General features: G+C 35.0%; 2 protein-coding genes across 19 annotated transcripts in view; one reads left to right on the top strand and one right to left on the bottom strand.

Annotated features, from left to right (window-relative positions):
* The window catches only part of tmtc3 (transmembrane O-mannosyltransferase targeting cadherins 3), a 55,045-nt gene extending 46,331 nt beyond the window's left edge, over positions 1 to 8,714 (bottom strand). Inside the window, exons 1-3 of the mRNA XM_001922451.9 lie at positions 8,603 to 8,714; positions 1,467 to 1,680; positions 1,161 to 1,379 (exon numbers count right to left, since the gene is read on the bottom strand). Of these exons, the coding sequence (XP_001922486.5) occupies positions 1,161 to 1,379; positions 1,467 to 1,655 (408 nt within the window). The 5' untranslated portion in view covers positions 1,656 to 1,680; positions 8,603 to 8,714. The remainder of the gene's footprint in view (positions 1 to 1,160; positions 1,380 to 1,466; positions 1,681 to 8,602) is intronic.
* A 226-nt stretch (positions 8,715 to 8,940) lies between these two features.
* Positions 8,941 to 20,536, top strand: part of cep290 (centrosomal protein 290) — a 66,316-nt gene continuing 54,720 nt past the window's right edge. For 8 of the 18 annotated variants that reach the window (XM_073942121.1, XM_068217388.2, XM_073942120.1 and 5 more), the window contains exons 1-8: positions 8,941 to 8,991; positions 9,306 to 9,472; positions 10,921 to 10,998; positions 11,167 to 11,236; positions 13,033 to 13,079; positions 13,398 to 13,541; positions 14,188 to 14,241; positions 19,079 to 19,225. In XM_073942121.1, the coding sequence (XP_073798222.1) occupies positions 9,380 to 9,472; positions 10,921 to 10,998; positions 11,167 to 11,236; positions 13,033 to 13,079; positions 13,398 to 13,541; positions 14,188 to 14,241; positions 19,079 to 19,225 (633 nt within the window). In that variant the 5' untranslated portion in view covers positions 8,941 to 8,991; positions 9,306 to 9,379. 18 annotated transcript variants of the gene reach the window in all.

Below are 20,536 nucleotides of genomic sequence, written 5' to 3'. Positions count from 1 at the left end.
AGACTGAGCACCCCTAGCGGTGCGAGCACCCCAGTTTGGAAACCGTATAAGTATTAGGGGGCTGCACTTTTACCCATAAACATAGTCATTTAATGTGTAATCAAACGATTGCAAATATTCATAAATATGTATAGAAAGTTGAGTGTGTGTATATTTAGGTTAATACAAGCACATACATGAATATATTTCATAGTTAACAAACGTGTGTAATAATTATAACTTAAAAGAAACATTCTACATTCCTGTGGCTCATTAAAACACGCTGCCAACAAGCCAAATTCAATGCAGTGTGTTTGATTCCTTGGAAATGCATGAACCATTAAATATGTGAAAATAACGAAGGTCATTTTTTTTACAGTGCATTAAATTAAAATGTATCATTTATTATTTTAAAAAACAGTTATATTATTAATGAACCTTTTTTTTAGATCAACTATTGAAATATAAATTAATTTCTAAATATTTTAAATATCTAAATTGGGCAAGTAGCAGAAATTAAGGCTGGAACTTTGTAAAGCAGTGTTCTATAAATCAACAGAATGCCTAAGGATAAGCACTATGATAGAGAGTATAATAGTTTTAGATAAAGACGGATCAGATTAACAGTTCTTAGTTCGCCCGCACAGGGACTGATCCCCCAACCACTTCACTACAGCAGGCCAGATCTTTACCTGATAACACCCTCCAGCACTACAGCACTGTACTCGAATCAGATAGAGTACCGCCGCACTAATGAATCCTCTGTTTAGTCACCTTCTCCCAAGAATTCTGCCTCCACGAACTTCAAACAAGTGATAACTCGCTTAAATAGAAAGGACAACGTACGGAAAAGGAAACAAATATTGACTGAAATGAAAAGGGCTCAAACTCAAACAGTGTTTCCATGGTAATGTGCAACTGTTTACATGCAGCGTACACCAAGACATCAAGCTCTATCTATTACTGCCACCATGAGGCGGCATCTGCACAGAGGCTTCATTCATGTTCAATTGTTTGTTCTCCAACCTTGTGTTAAAGTCACAAAGTCGAGGAGTAAATGACAAAGGCAAGATAACGTTGATGGATATCCATAAAAGCGCAGATTCAACGACACAGTTAGAGCTTGGCTAGATGAGACGCATTGAGAAATCTGCAGAAATGTAATAACAGTGGTCACTTACAGCTTCTGTGTGGATGGGGTGGACTGCAAACAGCAAGGTCGCGATAAGGCTGGTGCTTCTGTCAAGGAGCAGACGGCAGAAATGGAGAAAGAGGACACACACCACAGCATGGAGAACCACATTGAGGAGGTGGTACGACGAGGAGTTCAACTCGCTGAACAGGTAATTGAGGCGGAAGGTCAGAACAGTAAGCGGTCGGTAGGACTTATGGCTCCGCTCCTGCAGAAAAAGATGAGGTCGGACACAAAACTCCAAAAGCACAATGTCTTGAGAAAGCTAGTTTTCTCTATACAAAAGAAAGATCACCTCTGACATCGGAGTGCCCCAGAAGTCATTGAGGAAGAGGTTCTTTAACGGTGTGGTGGGACGAAGGTCTTTGTTATCCAAGATTGCAGAGACATCATCGAACACAAAACCACAAAACAGGCTGTTCCAGTAGCAGCCCACCACCAGTCCAGTCAGAAGACAGATCTCCTTCCACGACACTACAGCCATCGCTGACGTGAGACCTCATTGAGCACTGCAAAAAAGAACCAGATTGCATTGAAAGGAGTTTGATAGCAAAAAACAAATGTTAACAAAGACTGCCATCTCGATTCAAACACCCTTGCAAACTAATTCCTAATTGTCTAAATCTTTGACAAATGTGGTCACAGAGAAACATTCGAGTCTCCATCTGCCCTGCCGCTGACGGAGAGTGAGCAAAGACATGGAACAGCCCTTATTCTTTGCAACTACACAGAATCATTATTCTGTTTTACAAGAAGTCTGTTTAAATCACAGAAGCTCTGGGATAAAAGTTTATAGTTCAGAAATAAACACTTAGGCCTGTGGTAGCGAGTAAATCACCTTTTTAAGTAATTTGATGCTTCAAATAAAGTCTGTTGCCACCAAATAAATATTAGGTAAGTTAAATAAACAGCACGTGGTTAGAAAAAACAATCAAGTCATTCCTTCAAGAGATTAAAAAATGTAATTGCCTTTTTAACAAAACAGCAAGTGGTGACAAATGAAAAGCAATGATTAATTACTTGTGTATATGCAAACACAATTTGTTCATGAGATCAGTTGAAAACATTCCAGGAAGTTTTGAGTCGACAAAAGCAATCAAATCCAACTTTAAGTTAAATTGTTTCATAATGCTTAATATAAACTTCTTTAACTGAGGGTTTAATCCAAAGTTTGTGATTAACTGAACGCTGCATGCTGCAGAAATACTATAAACTTTTATCTGGGATAAAAGTTTATAGTCTAGAAATAAACACTCATGCCTGTGGTAGCGAGTAAAACTAGTAATTCACCTTTGATGCTTCAGTAATTTGATGCTTCAAATAAAGTCAGTTACCACCGAATAAATATTAGGCAAGTGCTATTAAACACTAGGTAAACACTGTTTTAATACATTATCCTCATATAAAACATAGATCATCAGCAACAAAACATAATTTTTGTCTGTTGAAGCCAGAATTATTAGCCCCTCTTTGAATTTTGTATTCTTTTTTAAATATTTCCCAAATGATGTGTAACAGAGCAAGGAAATTTTCACAGTATGTCTGATAATATTTTTTTCTTCTGGAAAAAGTCTTATTTGTTTTATTTTGGTTAGAATAAAATCAATTTTTAATTGTTTAAACACCATTTTAAGGTCAAAATTATTAGCCTCTTTAGGAAAAATTTTTTCGATAGTCAACAGAACAAACCACCGTTATACAATAACTTGCCTAATTATCCTAAGCAGCCTAGTTAACCTAATTAAGCCTTTAAATGTCACTTTAAGCTGTATAGAAGTGTCTTGAAAAAATATCTACGAAAATATTATTTACTGTCATCATGGCGAAGACAAAATAAATCAGTTATCAGAGATGAGTTATTAAAACTATTATGTTTAGAAATGTGTTGCTTAAATCTTCTCTTCGTTAAACAGAAATTGGGGGGGAGGGGGTGTTTAGTGGGGCTAATAATTCTGACTTTAACTATATTGCCCGATGCATATGGCACACTTTTCTGAAAACCCTTTAGTAGATCCTCAGTCATCCTCTGAATTCTGTTTAAATATACAGCAGTGCTCAATGCTCATTTCATTATTTGTGGATACTAACAAATACAACAAAACCTTGGTTTATAGAACAAAGAGAACGTTCACTCAGTCATCTGTCATCTCAGTCTGCCTGATCTGATCTGACCATAATAATCAGTGATTCTCAGAACAAAAGCCTACATACATGTGCTGATTTCCTTTAAGTTTTCCTAACAGATCAATAAGGATATTAATGTGTCGTTGTTGTAAACTTTTAAAGATGTTTGTGAATAAATGATAAACAATTGCATGACAGGCTGTTATTCTGAGGTCATTCAACGCTGAGGCTGCACACTATATTGTTTCAGCATTGATATAACCATGTGTGGATCTACAATAGTCACATCGCTAAGACATGCAACGTCCAGTCTGAGTTATAGCCAACCAGGAGCTAAAGTCTACTGCTATTTTGGGGGTTCCCAAATCCACATGCAGAGGTGTACATGCTAAAGTTTGGAATCATTTTAAAGAAAATCCTTTGAATATTCATAAAACACGGTTGAAAGTGCTTAATATAATTGTATATGTTGTCTGTGTTGTAATAAAACCCTCCAAAAGAAGAGGTGCTTTTTTGTAAACTCAAATTTGAAAGTGTACCTTTTAGGTTCTGTGTGGTCTAGGTTGCTGTAATTAATTTAGGTGGTTCCTGCACATGTCAGTAATCAGAATGTATGTCTCTATCATAATCTATGCTAACGTTATTCTATTCCAACTGATGAGAAAATGAAACCATTTATTCGGGTATTGGACCACCAAGGACCTTTAAATTCTCCCAGTACCGCGTACGCAGAGCTTCACTGTATTTATATGGAATTTATTATATATATATATATATATATATATATATTTTTTTTTTTTTTTTTTTTTTTTTTTTTTTACTAGAAAATAGAAAAAGTAAGAAAAACAATTTTTTTTTTTTTTTTTTTTTTTTTTTGCATTGTGATTATTAAATTTCTGTACCTGAATACTGTTGGACCAGGGAGGTGTCCGATGTCTTGCAAAATTTAGTTCCAACGCCAATCAGATACACCTGGGCTAGCTAATCAAGGTCTTACAAGGCTTTCTAGATACATCCTTTCAAGAATGTTGAGGCAAGTTGGAGCTAAATGGACACCGGCCCTCCAGGACCAATCTCGTCCCATCGACGGCCCACACTCACATGACATTCGCGCCTGGGCAAGCTTACATCATCGAGCAGAAAAACAAAATATCGCAATATTAGCTCATTAGTCGTCAGTCTGAGTGCTTGCTACGTAAGGGTAGGCATGGGACAATAACCGTTTTCAACCGCGGTTTGGAAAAGTCAAGGTTTTAAAACCACCAAAATTTTCTGTAATACCGTTTCTAAGTTATGTGTAATATTTTTTATTTACACTTTTTTTCTTTTTAGGACAACAGTATCTCAAGCAGAAAATATATCCAAAGATGCCGTATTAAATTGTAAAGAAGTCTGTGTTTTTGAAACTAATGAAGACAGAAGAGGTCAATGATTCATTTGAATTATTTACCCTGACTTGTTTACTGCACCAAAATATTTAAAAAGTTTGTCAAAATAAAAGATATTGCTTTCAAAGGGGAAAAAAGTTTTTTACCCAGACATTTAAAAAGAATATATTTTATCACAATGCCGTGAAACCGTGATATTTTTATCCAAGGTTATCATACCATCAGAATCTAGCTCAAACTAAACGTAAAACCCAAAACAAATTTGTGCAAGTAAGGCATAAACCAGTACTTTACAACCACAACAACTAAGGCAGATAACAAGGCCGTATACTCAGATTCATAGCAGCCGCATTTCCACTATTATGCCTAAACTAACCGAACTAAAGAGTCAGGTACCATTCCAGCTGAGCCTAGATCAATTACAAAGCGTACTCGGCTTGGAATTCTAGGCTTGGTTAGACAACTGTGCACTGTAGCCTGGTTGTCAGCTTCTCCATAAATGACTAGGCGGAATTACATATCGTTATTTGTTTTTTGTTGTACAACAAAGTAAAGTAAGAAATAAAGATTCCCCAAAACCGAAATATCTAATCCTCATCCATATCAGTGTTTGTATTACATTCCAGAGAGCTCAATTTTATCAGCACCACAGTGGAAAATGAAACCCTATCTGTGCTGACTGGTAAGGATTGGCTCGGAATGGAAGAGTAAAACAAACAAAACCATTTGGTCCGATGTCGGAAAAATGGCCTGCCCTGGTATGCATTACACGGTGTTTCTCCTCAGTTTTTCATCTTTTTAACAATATTGTCATATGTTAGCAACATTTTCAAAATGCCCAAGAAAAACATTATAGTACATCAATGTCTTGTATAAGCATGGGACGATAACCGGTTTTAAGGTTTACTGTGGTTTGTAAAGGTCAAGGTTTAAATTCTTTGTTATACCACTCCTAAGGCATATGTAAGGGTTTTTTTATGTATTTTTTATTTGTTGTAAAGAAATCTGTTTTTGAAAATAATGAAGAAAGCAGAGGTCATGATTTATTTTAATTATTTAACCTGGCATGTTTACTGTACCAAAATATTATAAATGTTTCCTAAAATAAAATAAATTGTTTCAATGGGATTTTTTTAAACCCAGACATTTAAAAATAACTTATTCTAGAGCAGTAATCACAATATCGCAATATCGTAAAACCATGGGATTTTATATGACTAGTCATGTGACCACCAAAATAGGCAAATCATGATCATTACTCAGTAGATGATGACAACTAACTGTTAAAAAATGCATTTGTTTCATAGAGTAATAAAATAAGTGAATTCTTTATGATTGAGTCATTGAATCCTTTATTTAAACTTAATTAGTAAAATAAATGGTCGTATTTTAAAGACATTCATTCATTCATTCATTTTCTTGTCGGCTTAGTCCCTTTATTATTCCGGGGTCGCCACAGCGGAATGAACCGCCAACTTATCCAGCAAGTTTTTAAACAGCGGATGCCCTTCAAGCAGCAACCACTCTCACACTCATACACTATGGACAATTTAGCCTACCCAATTCACCTGTACCGCATGTCTTTGGACTGTGGGGGAAACCGGAGCAAACGGAGGAAACCCACGCGAACGCAGGGAGAACATACAAACTCCACACAGAAACGCTAACAGGGCCGAGGCTCGAACCAGCGACCTTTTTGCTGTGAGGCAACAGCACTACCTACTGCGCCACTGCTTTGCCCATTTTTAAGATATGGTGCTGGAAAAAGAAAATTAATGCAGTGCTTATTGTTAGGTCTGACCGCCTGAGACCAACTTTATATCATATATCAGGCAGTGGACCTCATTGATTTTTAAAGATAATGATTTTGTTAATGCAAACAGTTCACCAGAAGAGCTTGACCCAGGTTACTGCAAAAGAAAAGCCTTTTGCATAATTCTGTATAGCATATTTGAAAAAAAGTCTATGGATAAAATATGCTTACTTTACCAAGTTTCTCATATGCCATTCCAAACTGTATAATAACGTAATTACTTGATAATGTCTATTATCAGTAGGAAATTGTTGATTGGTTAGTTAGAAAAACAAATTCTTCAGTTCTTCATTCTTTCATTTATTTTCCTTCAAATTAGTCCCTTATTTATCAGGATTTGCCACTGTGGAATGAACCACCAACTATAGTGGCATATGTTTCACGCAGTGGATGCCCTTCCAGCTGCAACCAATCACTGGGAAACACCCATACACTCTCACATTCACTACGGCCAATTAAGTTCATTCATATCACCTATAGTGCATGTCTTAAAGTTAAAAAGAGGTAAAGTTGGTTTTACATTCGCACATTCAGTCAGTGACAGGTTGTGGTATGCTCCCTATATTGTTTACCATGGTATTTTGAATATTGGGTCTGAAATCACATGTTAGTATGTAGGCATGGGACGATAACTGTGTTCAAGGTATGCAGCGGTTTGGAAAAGTCAAGGTTTTAAAACAGTTAAAAACAGTTCGTTTTTAGGGACAATAGTGTTCTTTTTAGTGTTTTTGAAATAAATGAAGACAGCAGAAGTCTAAAATTCGTTTAAATTATTTAGCCTCACGTTTACTGCTCCAAAATACTTTAAATGTTTCTCAAATGAAAATATATAGTGTACAAAGGGGAAAATGTTTTGTTTTTTACCCAGACATTTAAAAAGAATATATTTTAGAGCAATAATCTCCATACCGCGACACCGCAAAACTGTGATATTTATATCCAAGGTTATCATACCGTCAGAATCTTATACCAGCCCATGCCTATTAATATGACTTCAAAACAACATCAGACCTATTTAACTGTGACTGTGAACCATGTTGTACTTTGATTGTCATTAGATGTTAAATTAATTTTAAAATTTAGAGTTTGCGAAAAATGATTTTGTGAAATTAAATTACTAAGGAGAGAGTAAGCACCGGAGCACCCGGAGGAAACCCACACCAACACGGGGAGAACATGCAACTCCACACAGAAATGCCAACTAGCCCAGCTGGGACTCGAACCAGCGACCTTCTTGCTGTGAAGCAACAGTGTTCAATTATATTATTTATGTTTAATACATTTTCACTATTTAAGGTTCCTGTAATTTTGATGTGGTTTTATCATTGTGATTGGTTTTGTTTATTTTACATAAAGCTGAAAGAAAATGTTAGAACCTCTAAATGAAAACTAGAATTGATACAGGTAAATGTATTTTTTGTTAAATTATCAAAATGACTACAATTTACTTGAAGCATACTAATGAAGTAACTAATTGAAACATAAAGAAATACTATAACAGTGTTTAGATAATACTAAAACAATAATGAGAAGTAAATGTACTTTGTGAATGTTTTAGACCAGATCGGACATATAAATAAATAAACATACATACAAATACATAATCGTCAATCTTTCAATATTTCATTCATTTCGATGACCTTTTCCATCCCTGGAAAACCTTTTAAAAGCCTCAGAAATTGTATATAACCTTTCTAAAACAAGTTTATATTAGAATACTGCATTACGTCCTTAAGCAGCTACGAAATGCAGCAATAAAAGAGCAGATTAATCGCAGTAATAATGGGATAATCTGTGTGGACTGAGCGGAGCAGAGAGGGCGCAGCCTCACAGATCATATGCTATCAGTTAGCATTTGTTTTACATTCAGATCAATCGATTAATTAACACATTACAGTCAGAAAATAAAACATCGACACAACAACCAAGCGTAAAAAATAAGCTACATTTTAGTGAAAATAAAAAGACAACTGGACACATAAAAGACTGCTGGGTTTAAAGAACAAACATAACTTCAGCTGTGCTTTTAGCATTCACTGGTTTCAGTCATTTCACAATATCTTCTCTGTCAGCAGTCATCGCTAGGATGTAATTAAAGCAACTCACCTTGTCATGTCTGGGGAAAAGCTAAATGAAAAGAGAATATGTTTGTTTATGTTGACTAAAGCAGCAAGTTCGATCCACGGCATTGAATTAACAGAGTCCAACAACTGCTTCCGGGTCAAAATGCCTGGCACAACAAAAGTAGGGAATTACAGAGTAGCCGTTCGCGGATTTTGTGTTTCTGTAATGCCATTTCAAATAACGTATAGACACAGATAGATATATGGTTTTAGTTGTGATTCCCTTATAATGAATGGACCGCGTATAAAGGAAATATTTTTTTTAAAAAGAATCCAAACAGAGACAATTTTACGACGTTACGTTTTACGACTGTTTTCCTTGTTGCCTAGCAGCAGCGGGAGCGCAAGAGGAACCCAAGATGGCTTAATAAGGTCTGAAAACGTTATTTTCAGTGTCTTTAGTTTCACAAATATGTGTAAAAGTTGACATTAAGACGTGTTCAAATTTAGGTTTATGCTAACGAACAAAACCAACCCAAATACGAGCAATTGCATGCATTTCTAATTATCGACATTGTGAGAACTAACTAACGTTATATGTCTGGCTAATATATTTAGCATGGCGTTTTGTCGTGTATTTATTATTCTGCTATGACTCTTTTGTGCTGTGACGGTATATGGTGTTGTTTTCAATGAGAAGTCCGTGTGAAGAAATAAACTACATTCGTTTTGCATGTTGTCTGTAGGTAGAAAAAGACTGGCAATCTCAGCATCAGTTGTTCAGTTCAGCTCTGGGGGACATTTGCAGCTGACCTGAAGAATGCCTGCGGCCGCAGACTGGCGGCTCCTCATGGGAATGGATCCAGAGGATCTGGGGGATGAGGATGAGAAGATCTGTGATTTGATTTTAATGGTAATCTGACACGTTTGAGGCACACTAATTGTGAGGAGTGTAGCTAGATGTTACAACAATCTGCAACTACAATACAACAATCTGGAGTTGCAATTATTAAAGAAACACTTATATATATATATATATATATATATATATATATATATATATATATATATATATATATATATATATATTTTTTTTTTTTTTTTTTTTTTTTTTTATATTTTTTTTTTAATGATCACACACACAATATGTGATCATTAAAAAATGTATTTTAGACTCAACATTCTTGAATAGAATTATGGTTGTGTAAATTAGTGTTTCTGAAACACATTCCTGTGGGACCACCATCATTGCATGTTTTGGGTGTCACACTCATAACAGATAGAGGTAAAGTTGGTTTTATATTTGGATATTGAGACATTCTCATTAGTAATATAATTTAGATAACTTCTTTGCAAATTTTTAATAGAGAAATCTTATTAGCAGCAAATAACTATCAAAGTACAGCATTGTTCACAGTGAATTAGATAGTGTTAATGTTGATTAGGAGTCATACGAATATTCAAAGTAACATGGTAAACAATTTAGGGACTTCTAAATGAACGAATGTGCGAAAAGAAAACCAACTTTACCTCTATCCATTACAGGCCTTTCAGTCTACTAATGAGCTAATGATTTGAATTTGGTGTGTTTGGTTAAGAAAACATGGAAAATGTGCAAGGCTGGTGGTCCTCTTGGAACGTGGTTGAGAAACACTGGTGTATATAACTCATTCTGATATCACCCAATATGTTTTTAGTACAGTGGAGGGTAAGATAAACATAATTAGTAAGGACAAATTACATATTTTTTCTATTTTGTTAAACCGTTGTTTACTGAATAAATTGCATCTGTTAATCAGTTATAACTGCAATTTATTTTTCACAAAATATAAATATGTTGTAAACTATACTGGGAGCTTTATTACTTACACATTTCTATCATTTTAAACGCTACAATTAACAACAGGACTCAGACTGTGCAAAATAAATTAAATTATATGCAATAGTTAAAATGGCACTTTAGACAGTTTTTTCATTTATACATATTTATTTACACATACTATATATATTGGATATATACTTGATCAAAAGAGATTTGGTGTATGTTTTTATATTTATATATTTGTTTGTGTTTTCTGGTTTTATTTTTTTAGTAAATAAATGATAAAATTATATTTAACTACTAGTAATACAAACTATTTAGTGTGAATATGTGAAGTTACAAACTTAATGCTCAGTTATTGTGTGTGTTTGTGGTTGCATGTTCAAAAAAATATTTATTGTTTATTCTTTCAAGCCAAACCACAGAGCATCTCCAGCCTCAGGTCTTGCTTTCAGGCTAACATCCGCTTATCGGAATGTTTAAGGAAGAAAACATTCTTCTTGCAAATTTGTCTGATAATAAATTTCTTTTGCATACAGGTCAAACCACGGGACCTAAAAGCAGATGATTCTGAGAAAATGATTCAACTCTTTAGGATCTCACAAACCCTTCTGAGGGTAGGGCTGATTCATCATTTACGCAATGTTTGCAGCACTGCGTACAGTAGTTATGTAGTAGTTAACATTTACCAGATTTCTTTTAATTATGTTGTATGGTCATTGAATTATCATGAGCATTTGTTGTTATGAATCAGTTAATGTTATTATTTATGTTTGGGTTTTTAGATGAAACTGGATGAAATTAAATGTGCCTATGAGGTTGTAGACAGCGCAGGGGCAGAACAAGCAAGAATTGGTATGTATAATCATTGCTAGGTTTTAAGCATCTCCAGAACAAATCACAGCATGTGAAAACGCAGCATGGAAAACGCAAAAAAAAAAAGAAAGTAGTGATTTCCAAATTTGCTTTGACTTGTATTTCATTGCAGACAATATAAACACAAAATATTTCATGTTTTGTCAGGTCAATTTCAATTTCATTTAAATATGCATCCCTTCCTGTCATTCATACCTGCAACACATTCCAAAAAAGTTGTGACAGGAGCAGTTTAGGGATGATAATCTGGTAAATTGGTTAAATATTGATGTGATTTGAAACAGGTAGTGTCAACAGGTGATTGTAATTATGATCTGGTACAAAAACAGCATCCAAGAAAGGTCTAGTCCTTTAGGAGCAAAGATGGGCGGGGGATCGCCACTTTGAAACAAACACATAAGAAAATTATTAAAATGTTTAAAAACAAGGTCCTCAAAGAAAGATAGGAAGACATTTGAAAATTTCACCTTCAGTGCAAAACATAATTATAAGATTCAGGTAGTCTGAAGGAATTTCAGTGTGTAAAGGACAAGGTTGCAAGCCTAAGCTGAACTATCATAATCTCCGATCCCAGCACTGTATCAAGAATCGTCATTCATCTATAAGTAATATCACCACATGGGCTCAGGACTACTTTGACAAACATTTTCCACAATATGTTACATCCACAAATGCCAGTTAAAACTTTACTGTGCCAAAAGGAAGCCCTATGTTAACAGTGTCCAGAAGTGCTGTCAACTTCTCTGGGCTCTGAGACATCTGGGATGGACCATCACACAATGAAAGTGTGTGCTGTGGTTAGATGAATCAGTATTTCAAGTATTTTTAGGGGAAATTAAATACCTTGGCACTTGGTACTTGCACTTCTGTGATGGCACCATTAATGCTGAAAAGTACATAGAGGTTTTGTAGACAATATGTTGCCGTCTTTTCCAGGGACCCCCATGCACATTTCAACAAGCCAATGCAAAACCACATTCTGAACACATTACAAGTCCTGGCTGCGGAGAAAGAGGATACAGGTACTTGACTGGCCTGCATGCAGTCCGAACCTGTCTCCAATAGAGAATATGTGGTGCATTTTGAGGGCACAAATTGCAACAATAAAGATCATGTGCTGTTGCCCACTGTAAGGCTTGCAGGAAGAATGGGACAAGATTACACCTGAAACACTTTATCAATTTAGTGTCTTCAGTCTGCAAACGTCTTTTAAGTGTTGTGAAAAGGAATGGCACCATACAAAGTGGTAAATGCTTTACTGTTCTAACTTTTTTTAAATGTGTTGCGAAAACCAAACTTGGAATGTGTTTATTTAAAAAAAATAACAATGAGGAACAGATCAAATAATGTGTGTTGTATTGTCTGAAATAAAATTAGTCAATGTAAATTAGACATTTCTTTTTTATTTGGGTTTTCCATAATGTCCCAATCTTTTCTGATTTGAGGTTGTACCATTTCTGTAAATGAATTATTTATAATTAATTATTGTTGTTTTTGATGTCATTCACAACCAGTAGAAAATTACAACAACCCAATCAATTCCAGAGAGACAAAATCAAGTCCCGCCCTACTTTTCTTTTTGAGTTTAAGATTTTTGTGCCCAGTTGAGTTTTGAGTTTGTGTCCACTCAAGTATTCGTCACAGTAGTGTAGAAAAAAAATTTGCAAATTTCATGCCTATTTGGCAAACCTAAGGATGAAATTATCTAACAAAGTCTTAGGTCCTACAGCTTTGTGAGGAGGGTAATTGTTTATATTTTGTTTTATTGATTGCAGAAAATGAGCTGAAAGCCAAAGTCTTAAAGCTGGAAAGTGAGCTGGAGGTAAGGGAGATGTTTGGCTAAGTGAATACAGTTCTAATAATTTGATTGCCAGTACAGTATTTGTTGTTTGTGAGCATGTGCTGTGTCTGTTTACAAGCACCGACTTAAGAGGATTAAAGGCTTAATTCCACGTTTATTGCCATCTATTACTAATCTAATTGTTCTACACATAACATTTCTATTGTTATGTTCATTATTGTGAAAAGAAGTGGAATTTCATGCAACCCACCAGCATCAGAGATCTGTACAGATGGAGAGTTTTGGGTTTTGGGTCTTGGGTCTTGAGCTTTATTCAGATCTGCCTCACTTCCTGTCCAGATGGCCCAGCGTGTGATGGGAGGGGGAGACAAACATTTTCTGCGGGATGAAATTCGCCAACTGGAGAGTCACCTGGAGCGCAAGGAGAAAGAGGTGACCCAACTGGAGAAGGAAATGGGCAAGGAAAGGAAATCCAATGAAGAGGTAGGCAGCACTTTTAATGAAAGGTGTACAAACTAACTTCAAAAACCCTGCAGTCTGTTTTTATCATATTATTATTATTATCATTATTATCATAATTTTAAAACATATATATACAGTTGTTCTTGAAAGTGTACTGTACATGCCCCCTTGCAGAATGCTGACAAATATTAAAATGTATACATTACCAGTTTAACTTAACTGGAACTTACATGGTCATATTTACAAAAAATTACAAAACAAATCTCAAACCAAAATGGAGAATTTAAATATAAAATAAAAGAATATATATATAACTCTTATTAAAATTGTACATTTATCAATGTATTATAATAATTTAAAGTAAAACTGATGATAAAAGGCAAATGGAGTGAGATTAATTTCAATACGTTTTTCATAATAGAGAAAACCATTTGTTTTTGAATGCAAGAAGTCAGATACTGCTACTATAAATATCGTTGTATTATATTATTATCATTGTATGTAGTTAAAACGAGCAAGTTATAATTCAACCAAAATATCATTGAATAAATGTTTTGTTTATAAAAACGTATGCATTTTGGGAGAGAAAATACGGAATAATAATTCTGCAGCTGCATGTGCATGACTGACAAACTAAAACATTGATTGCATGTTTTCCGTCTCCCAGCTGGCTCTTCGTGCAGAAGAAGCAGAAGAGAAGAACAGGAAACTAAAAAGAGAGGTATGTCCAATCCTTTTCGGAGCGTGCATAATGCTTTTTGGGTACATCTTAAATCTTTCTCTGTATGTTATCTGTTCCAGCATCTCTCATATATCACCATTATTCACTTCACTCCTCAGCTTTATTTCTTGTCTGTCCATTTCATTTTCTACGCATGCTTGTTATCATTTTCTGTTACTCGTTTCTTTCCTCGCTGTCATTTGTTGTCAATGCCCATCAAGATAAAGCAGCTTACGAGGAAGGTAAGACCCCAGATTAGCCAGAATTAGAATAGACAGGCTATTTATTTGAAACATGTTTATGACAAATGGAGCGGCACCACTTGCCTCGTATAATATGGCCACCACAAAAAAATGTCTTTGACTGTGATTCTGTTGAAGGCTTTATTTATGAATGGATGATGAATGTTCAGAGGTATGTGATTATTTTCTGGGAAATGAGCTGATAAAATAGTTCCTGGAACTTCTTGACCACACTACTGTTCCATATCACTGATTTTTAATTTTTGTCAGTGGTCCTTCTAGCCTGCAACAGCAGAAAAATCAAAACTCATAAAAACATTGACTGAGCAAGTAAATATATAATAAATATGGAGATAAAAATGTTAATTATTTTTATTTCATTATTCCCAGAGATCTTATACATAAATTGGTTCCACAACTGATATTTTTCAGTACTGTGGTAGGTCTTGAAACAATTAAACTCAAAACGTTATTATTTTTAGAGACTTGTTGCTGCTGTGAGACTCTCTTAAACTTTCTCTCTAATAGAGATTCATTAGTCTTTTATGGCATAGTCAATGGCATAAAAATTAATTTTGTGTAGCACTAACTTCAAACACACTTTTGCTGGAAAACATTTTTTGATATATATAACTGACATGAGGGCCCAATTTACTAACAGCTTTCATCAGTGCTAGTCTTTTTGGCGTTAAATACATTAAAATGTGTTTACTAAATAAGCATTTAAAGAAGAATAGCGCTAAAATATATGGCCATGGCTATTTTTGTACCTGACTTTGCTTAATATGCATTTGTTGGGTTTCCCAGTCAGACACACATTTTATGAGAGGGGATTTAAATGAATCATACAATGTGATTTTGATTGTTTATTGCCTTAAAATCATGTCTTAAATGTTGCACTTGAATTAGCTGCAGTTGTTATCTGAAGACATGCTATTTTTTCTTTACTTCAAGAAAATATGTATTAATGACTTTGGAAAAAAACTAGGGTGAGTCATGTAATACCATGTGTACCATACTCCTTTCAGTACCTCAATAGCTGCATTTTCATTGTCACTACCAATTATTGGCCCTACAATGGAAACGCAATGTGATTTCGTCCTCACCGATCAAGCTTCTGGGTGATTGCCCTGGCCCACACTGGCTCGACAGTGAAATAGTGAAAAAACTTTTGCTAGAGAGTGAAGGAACTTTAAGATCACCTTGTAGGCCAATTGGCTGCTCGATGAAATCCTTAAAGGGTTTTCCATAGGATTTCAATGATTGCAAATAATGAGCTCTGTGTTCAAACACAGTTTATTACGCATGCATTTTGTCCAATCAAAATAATCTTCACAAGATAATTTATCATTTTTGGATCCTAATGCAAATGCGAGACCAGAAAAGCTAGCCTTAAGGCTGTAAATGAACTACACCACGTCACCACCAATCAACAAGTTAATCTCTCATGAAGGTCTCTACAGGTGAAGACATACTCTGCACACAATATAAATGTTCAGTTAGAAAAATACTACAAACGGCTCTTTATGAAACCATCTAATCACCAAATAGCAGACCAATCCAAATACCCAACGCAAGCTGTAAAAGTGAGCTTATGCATTCCAATTTAGCTCGATGACATATGTCTATAACATCACCTGCAATACCATTTAGCAACTTGACAGCAACCATCTTTTCAAAGAAGCGGAACAGACAAATTGACATCATAGTTCCTCCACTCTAAAGCCTTTTCAGAATTTTTAATAGCCGGGGGTTTCCCCTTTAAAGACACCATGAAGCCAGATTAGCTGGTTAGCCAGTTAAATTTTAGTTTAGTAACAGCCATCTGGCTTTTATGTACAGTTGAAGTCAGAATTATTAGCACCCTTGAAATATTAGACTCCCTGTTTATTCTTTCCCAATTTCTGTTTAATGGAGATATTTTTTCAACACGTCTACACATAATAATTTTAATAACTCATCTCTAATGACTGATTTATTTTATCTTTGTCATGATGACAGTGAATATTATTTGACTAGGTATTTTTCAAGACTATTTTATACAGCTTCCAATGTGACATTTAAAGTCTTAACTAGGTTAATTAACTTCACTAAGCAGGTTGGGGTAATTAGGCAAGTTATTGTTTAACAATGGTTTGAAAAAAAATTGCTTAAAGGGGCTAATAATTTTGTCCTTAAAATGGTGTTTAAAAAAATAATAACTGCTTTTATTCTAGTTGAAATAAAACAAGCAAGACTTTTTCCAGAAGAAAAATATTATCAGACATACTGTGAAAATGTAAACATAATTTGGGAAATATTTAAAAAAGAAAAAAATTAAAGGGGGGCTAATAATTCTGACTTCAACTGTACATTCTGGTACATAAAAGCCCGTATTGATGCAAACTAAATAGGAAACTTAACTGGTTAGCCAAGTAATCTGGCTTCAAGGTACAGGTCCAAGATGTCATGCATTTATAGGATAGTCAAGTTTTTTAATTCCATTTCTAGTCTCACGCGTAACAACGCAATAAAATAATCAAGCTTGCCAAAGCACAAAATCAACATCCAATCACATTTGTTATGGATTAGCTATCTATCATTAATTGCGTGTGAGATGAGTGCATGGGTGCTGTCCATTTCTGAAGGCTTTCTTCTTTGCGTATAATAGGTTTTTGTTGTTGTCTTATGGTTGCTTCTATTAAGCTCATCTATTTTGTGAATATACCTATTCTTTAGTCTATAAACATATAAATAAACACAGTTAAATAAAACTATTATTGTGTTCAATAGTTGTACTTTGTAGTTGTACATTTTTAATGAAGTAGGCTAGCACTGACATCATGCATTTTGATTATTTTCTTAGCATCACCACATGGCTGTCTAGCTCCTTGTACCCCTGGTAGAGAAAAAAGTATTTTCTTCCACTCTAGTCATTGTAGATCCCCTGCTCCTTATGACCATCAGCTCTTGCTCATTTATTGCTTTAGTCGATATGTAAATGAAATGTTACATCTGTGTTCTTAAATTTGCACATTTGAATGTTCAGAAATGTTCATGCCCATCCGCTTGTTAAGTGGTGACGTGTTTGTGACGTATGTAATACTGTTCTGGGTCCAAGCCGCCACTCATTTGAGTGGAGAAATCATTCGTTTATGATCACGTTTTATTCCTATCACACATTAAAGTTAATTTTATATAGAATCATAGTGTACACAACAATCTCTGGGCTTGCTGCACAACAAATACCAAATATTTAACAAATTATAAAAAAATAATCACTTTTTGGCCATTGGATATTAGGCATGGACATATATACTGCGATTTAGATTTTCGAAAACCTTAAATCGCTTTGTATACGTTTGTTATTACCATTTCATGAGTCTCCCCATTCAGTTGCATAGAACGCTTGGACCCGGAAGCTGCTTCGCGTGACATCACAATTAACAAGCGGATAGGCGCTGTTTTACATTTTGTTATTTAGCAGATCTGGCCATTAATATCCAACCTGTCTGTTCTTACTAAAGCAGCGCACTCATTTACTCCATTTTTTCACAAAACAAGAAAGCTGAGTTTAAAATAGAAATATTAACAGATGTTACAGTTTGACATGTTGACAATACACAGATAATAAAAGTTAGGAAAAAAGGAATAATCTGTCAGCATGACACGCTCTTGTGAAGTCCATTTGAGAGCCATTTACACAATGTTTTTTGCATTTAAAAACATGAGACAGAGGCAGTGGAATGGGGAAAAAACATTTGTTTTACATTTACACCATGTTGACCACTTCATATGTGGTGCACTTGGATAAGAACTATCTTTATCCAATAAAAAAAGAAAACCACTTGAATGATTTTGTTGTTACATTTACAAGTATAACTTGTTAAATATGTGCCTTGTCACCCGAGTGGGAAAGAAAGTGAATATAAAGGATGTGCAGCTACGATTTCAGTCATAATCACCAGTGTGTGTTAGTACAGTGTAATATGAACCTGGTTTTGATGCACTTTCACATCACATGTCATAATGATAATGTATTTGGTCAGGAGGTGGGCTATAAGGGGTCTTTTGTGGCTATTTGAATGCATCCATATGAGCCACAAAAAGCACATACTTTCCACCTACTCACTAAATTCATATTCTTTAACTTAGCCAGAGCTGTTTAAACGTTGCCACCTGACATTGTAAGCGTGGTTTGAAAGCCAAAAATGTGCTGATAGGTGTTTAGCATAGCTTTGAATCTTTCAGAGCAGAAACAAATCCTCAGCTCTCTCTGTTTTCTGTTTTTATGTTCATATGCATAAGCTTATTTTACAATATTAGGTCAAAATATCTACCCATACATGCACTTACCCATAGACCACCACAAAGAATTCAGTGGGCAAAAGTTAAAGTTAAAGCACTAGGTGTAAACAGAAATGCGTTTCTGTTGTCTACTTGTAATCTATTCATGAAAGTGTAGAGAATTCATCAACATACCTGCAGTGTGACTCAAATGATCAGAGTCAATAATTCAGAAGTAATAAGACTCCATGTCATGATATTTGATACCCATTCATTTACCAGTAGAGCAGGCTTGACAGCAGACAGATTAATGTGTTTTTTTTCTACAGAATGAGCAGCTCCAACAGGACATTGAGTTCTACAGAAAGGAAGCAGAGCAAAGGGAATCTCTTCAGACCAAAGAGGAGAGCAATGAGATTCAGAGGAGACTCACCAAAGCCAACCAGCAGCTGTACCAGTGCATGGAGGAGCTGCAGGTACATTCATCTTCAAGTCTCCTTCAGCCAACATAACATGATAGGCTCAGTCTAGATTAATGCACTACTAATGCTTCAGACACCATTCAACAGACCATACTTTACACTTTTACTATTTTACTTATATCTACTTGTTTATATATTTTACACTTATTTTATTTAATTTTATTTTCAATTCACTTTTTTATAAACTGATGTTTATCAGTGTTTCAATGTCAGTTGACAGTATACGCTTATTGTAGGCTTAATCCTATGAACATGTCATTTGAACAGATTTGGCCAATTGCTTTTTGTTTTTTATGCTTCAATTCTATACGTATAAAAAGCAAAATGATGTTTTTGTTATTGTACAAGTACTAAATTCAGATCTGTCTTTCCACAGTGTCAAATATAATTTTAATTTAACCTATATTTTATCCACAACACAACTCGGGGGGAAAAAAATAGGTATTTCTGGTGGGTATAAAAAATGCGGCTGTCCCGCGTTCAAAGGCCTTTACATCGCACATCATGACCACATTGTGAACATTACAGCTAAAGCTAAACTGGGTCAGAAAACAAAGTGCCCTATACATTAAAAAGACTGTACGTTTGAGCTGGTTTTCATCATTGAACAGTAATTCTTGTTTTGAGCACTGTAATTAGATTTCCCAAACACTCCTGATATTGTAGCCATGGATGAAGTATTGAAAAACATTCTGATTATGGTAGTAGGTTTCTGATTTGACGATTGCATGGATTTGTGCTATTCAAAAAAAAGGCTGAAATATCAACCATTTGCAAATGCTCAAAAAATTGTGTGGCTTCAACACAAAGCTAGTTGTTTTAATTTATGGTAGCCTAGGACACGTTCATAAACCATGTGGGAGAGGGTTACAAATCGCTGGACTCTAAAAAAAGACTACAAATTGCCAAATACTGCCCTGTGTCAGCAATAACAGGCAGTCTGCATGTTTGCAAAAGGCGATGCCATCTCTATACTTAATTTGCAGATATTCTTTTATGAATTATTTATTTACTACTTTGTGTAGAGCTAATTTCAGTGTTTTAATATTGTCATGTAAAAGATATTCAGTGATCGTATTTATTTGCACATTGCTTGTACAATGGGATTCTTCATTTGGATGCTGTGTTGCTTTAATTAGTATTAGTCATTCCAAATAAAATAATCAAGTGTGTGTGTGTGTGTATGCGTGCATGCGTGTGTGTGTGTGTGTTTGTAGGTGAGAGTCGAGGTACTGAGAGCTGCACGTCAGAGCAGAGCTCATTAATATTTATGACCTTTCCAAATATGGTCAATTAGGCCTTTCT

This window comes from Danio rerio, chromosome 25 (genome assembly GCF_049306965.1).
Source record: "Danio rerio strain Tuebingen ecotype United States chromosome 25, GRCz12tu, whole genome shotgun sequence".
Classification (NCBI taxonomy): domain Eukaryota; kingdom Metazoa; phylum Chordata; class Actinopteri; order Cypriniformes; family Danionidae; genus Danio; species Danio rerio.
This window is presented reverse-complemented; position numbering and strand designations above follow the sequence as displayed.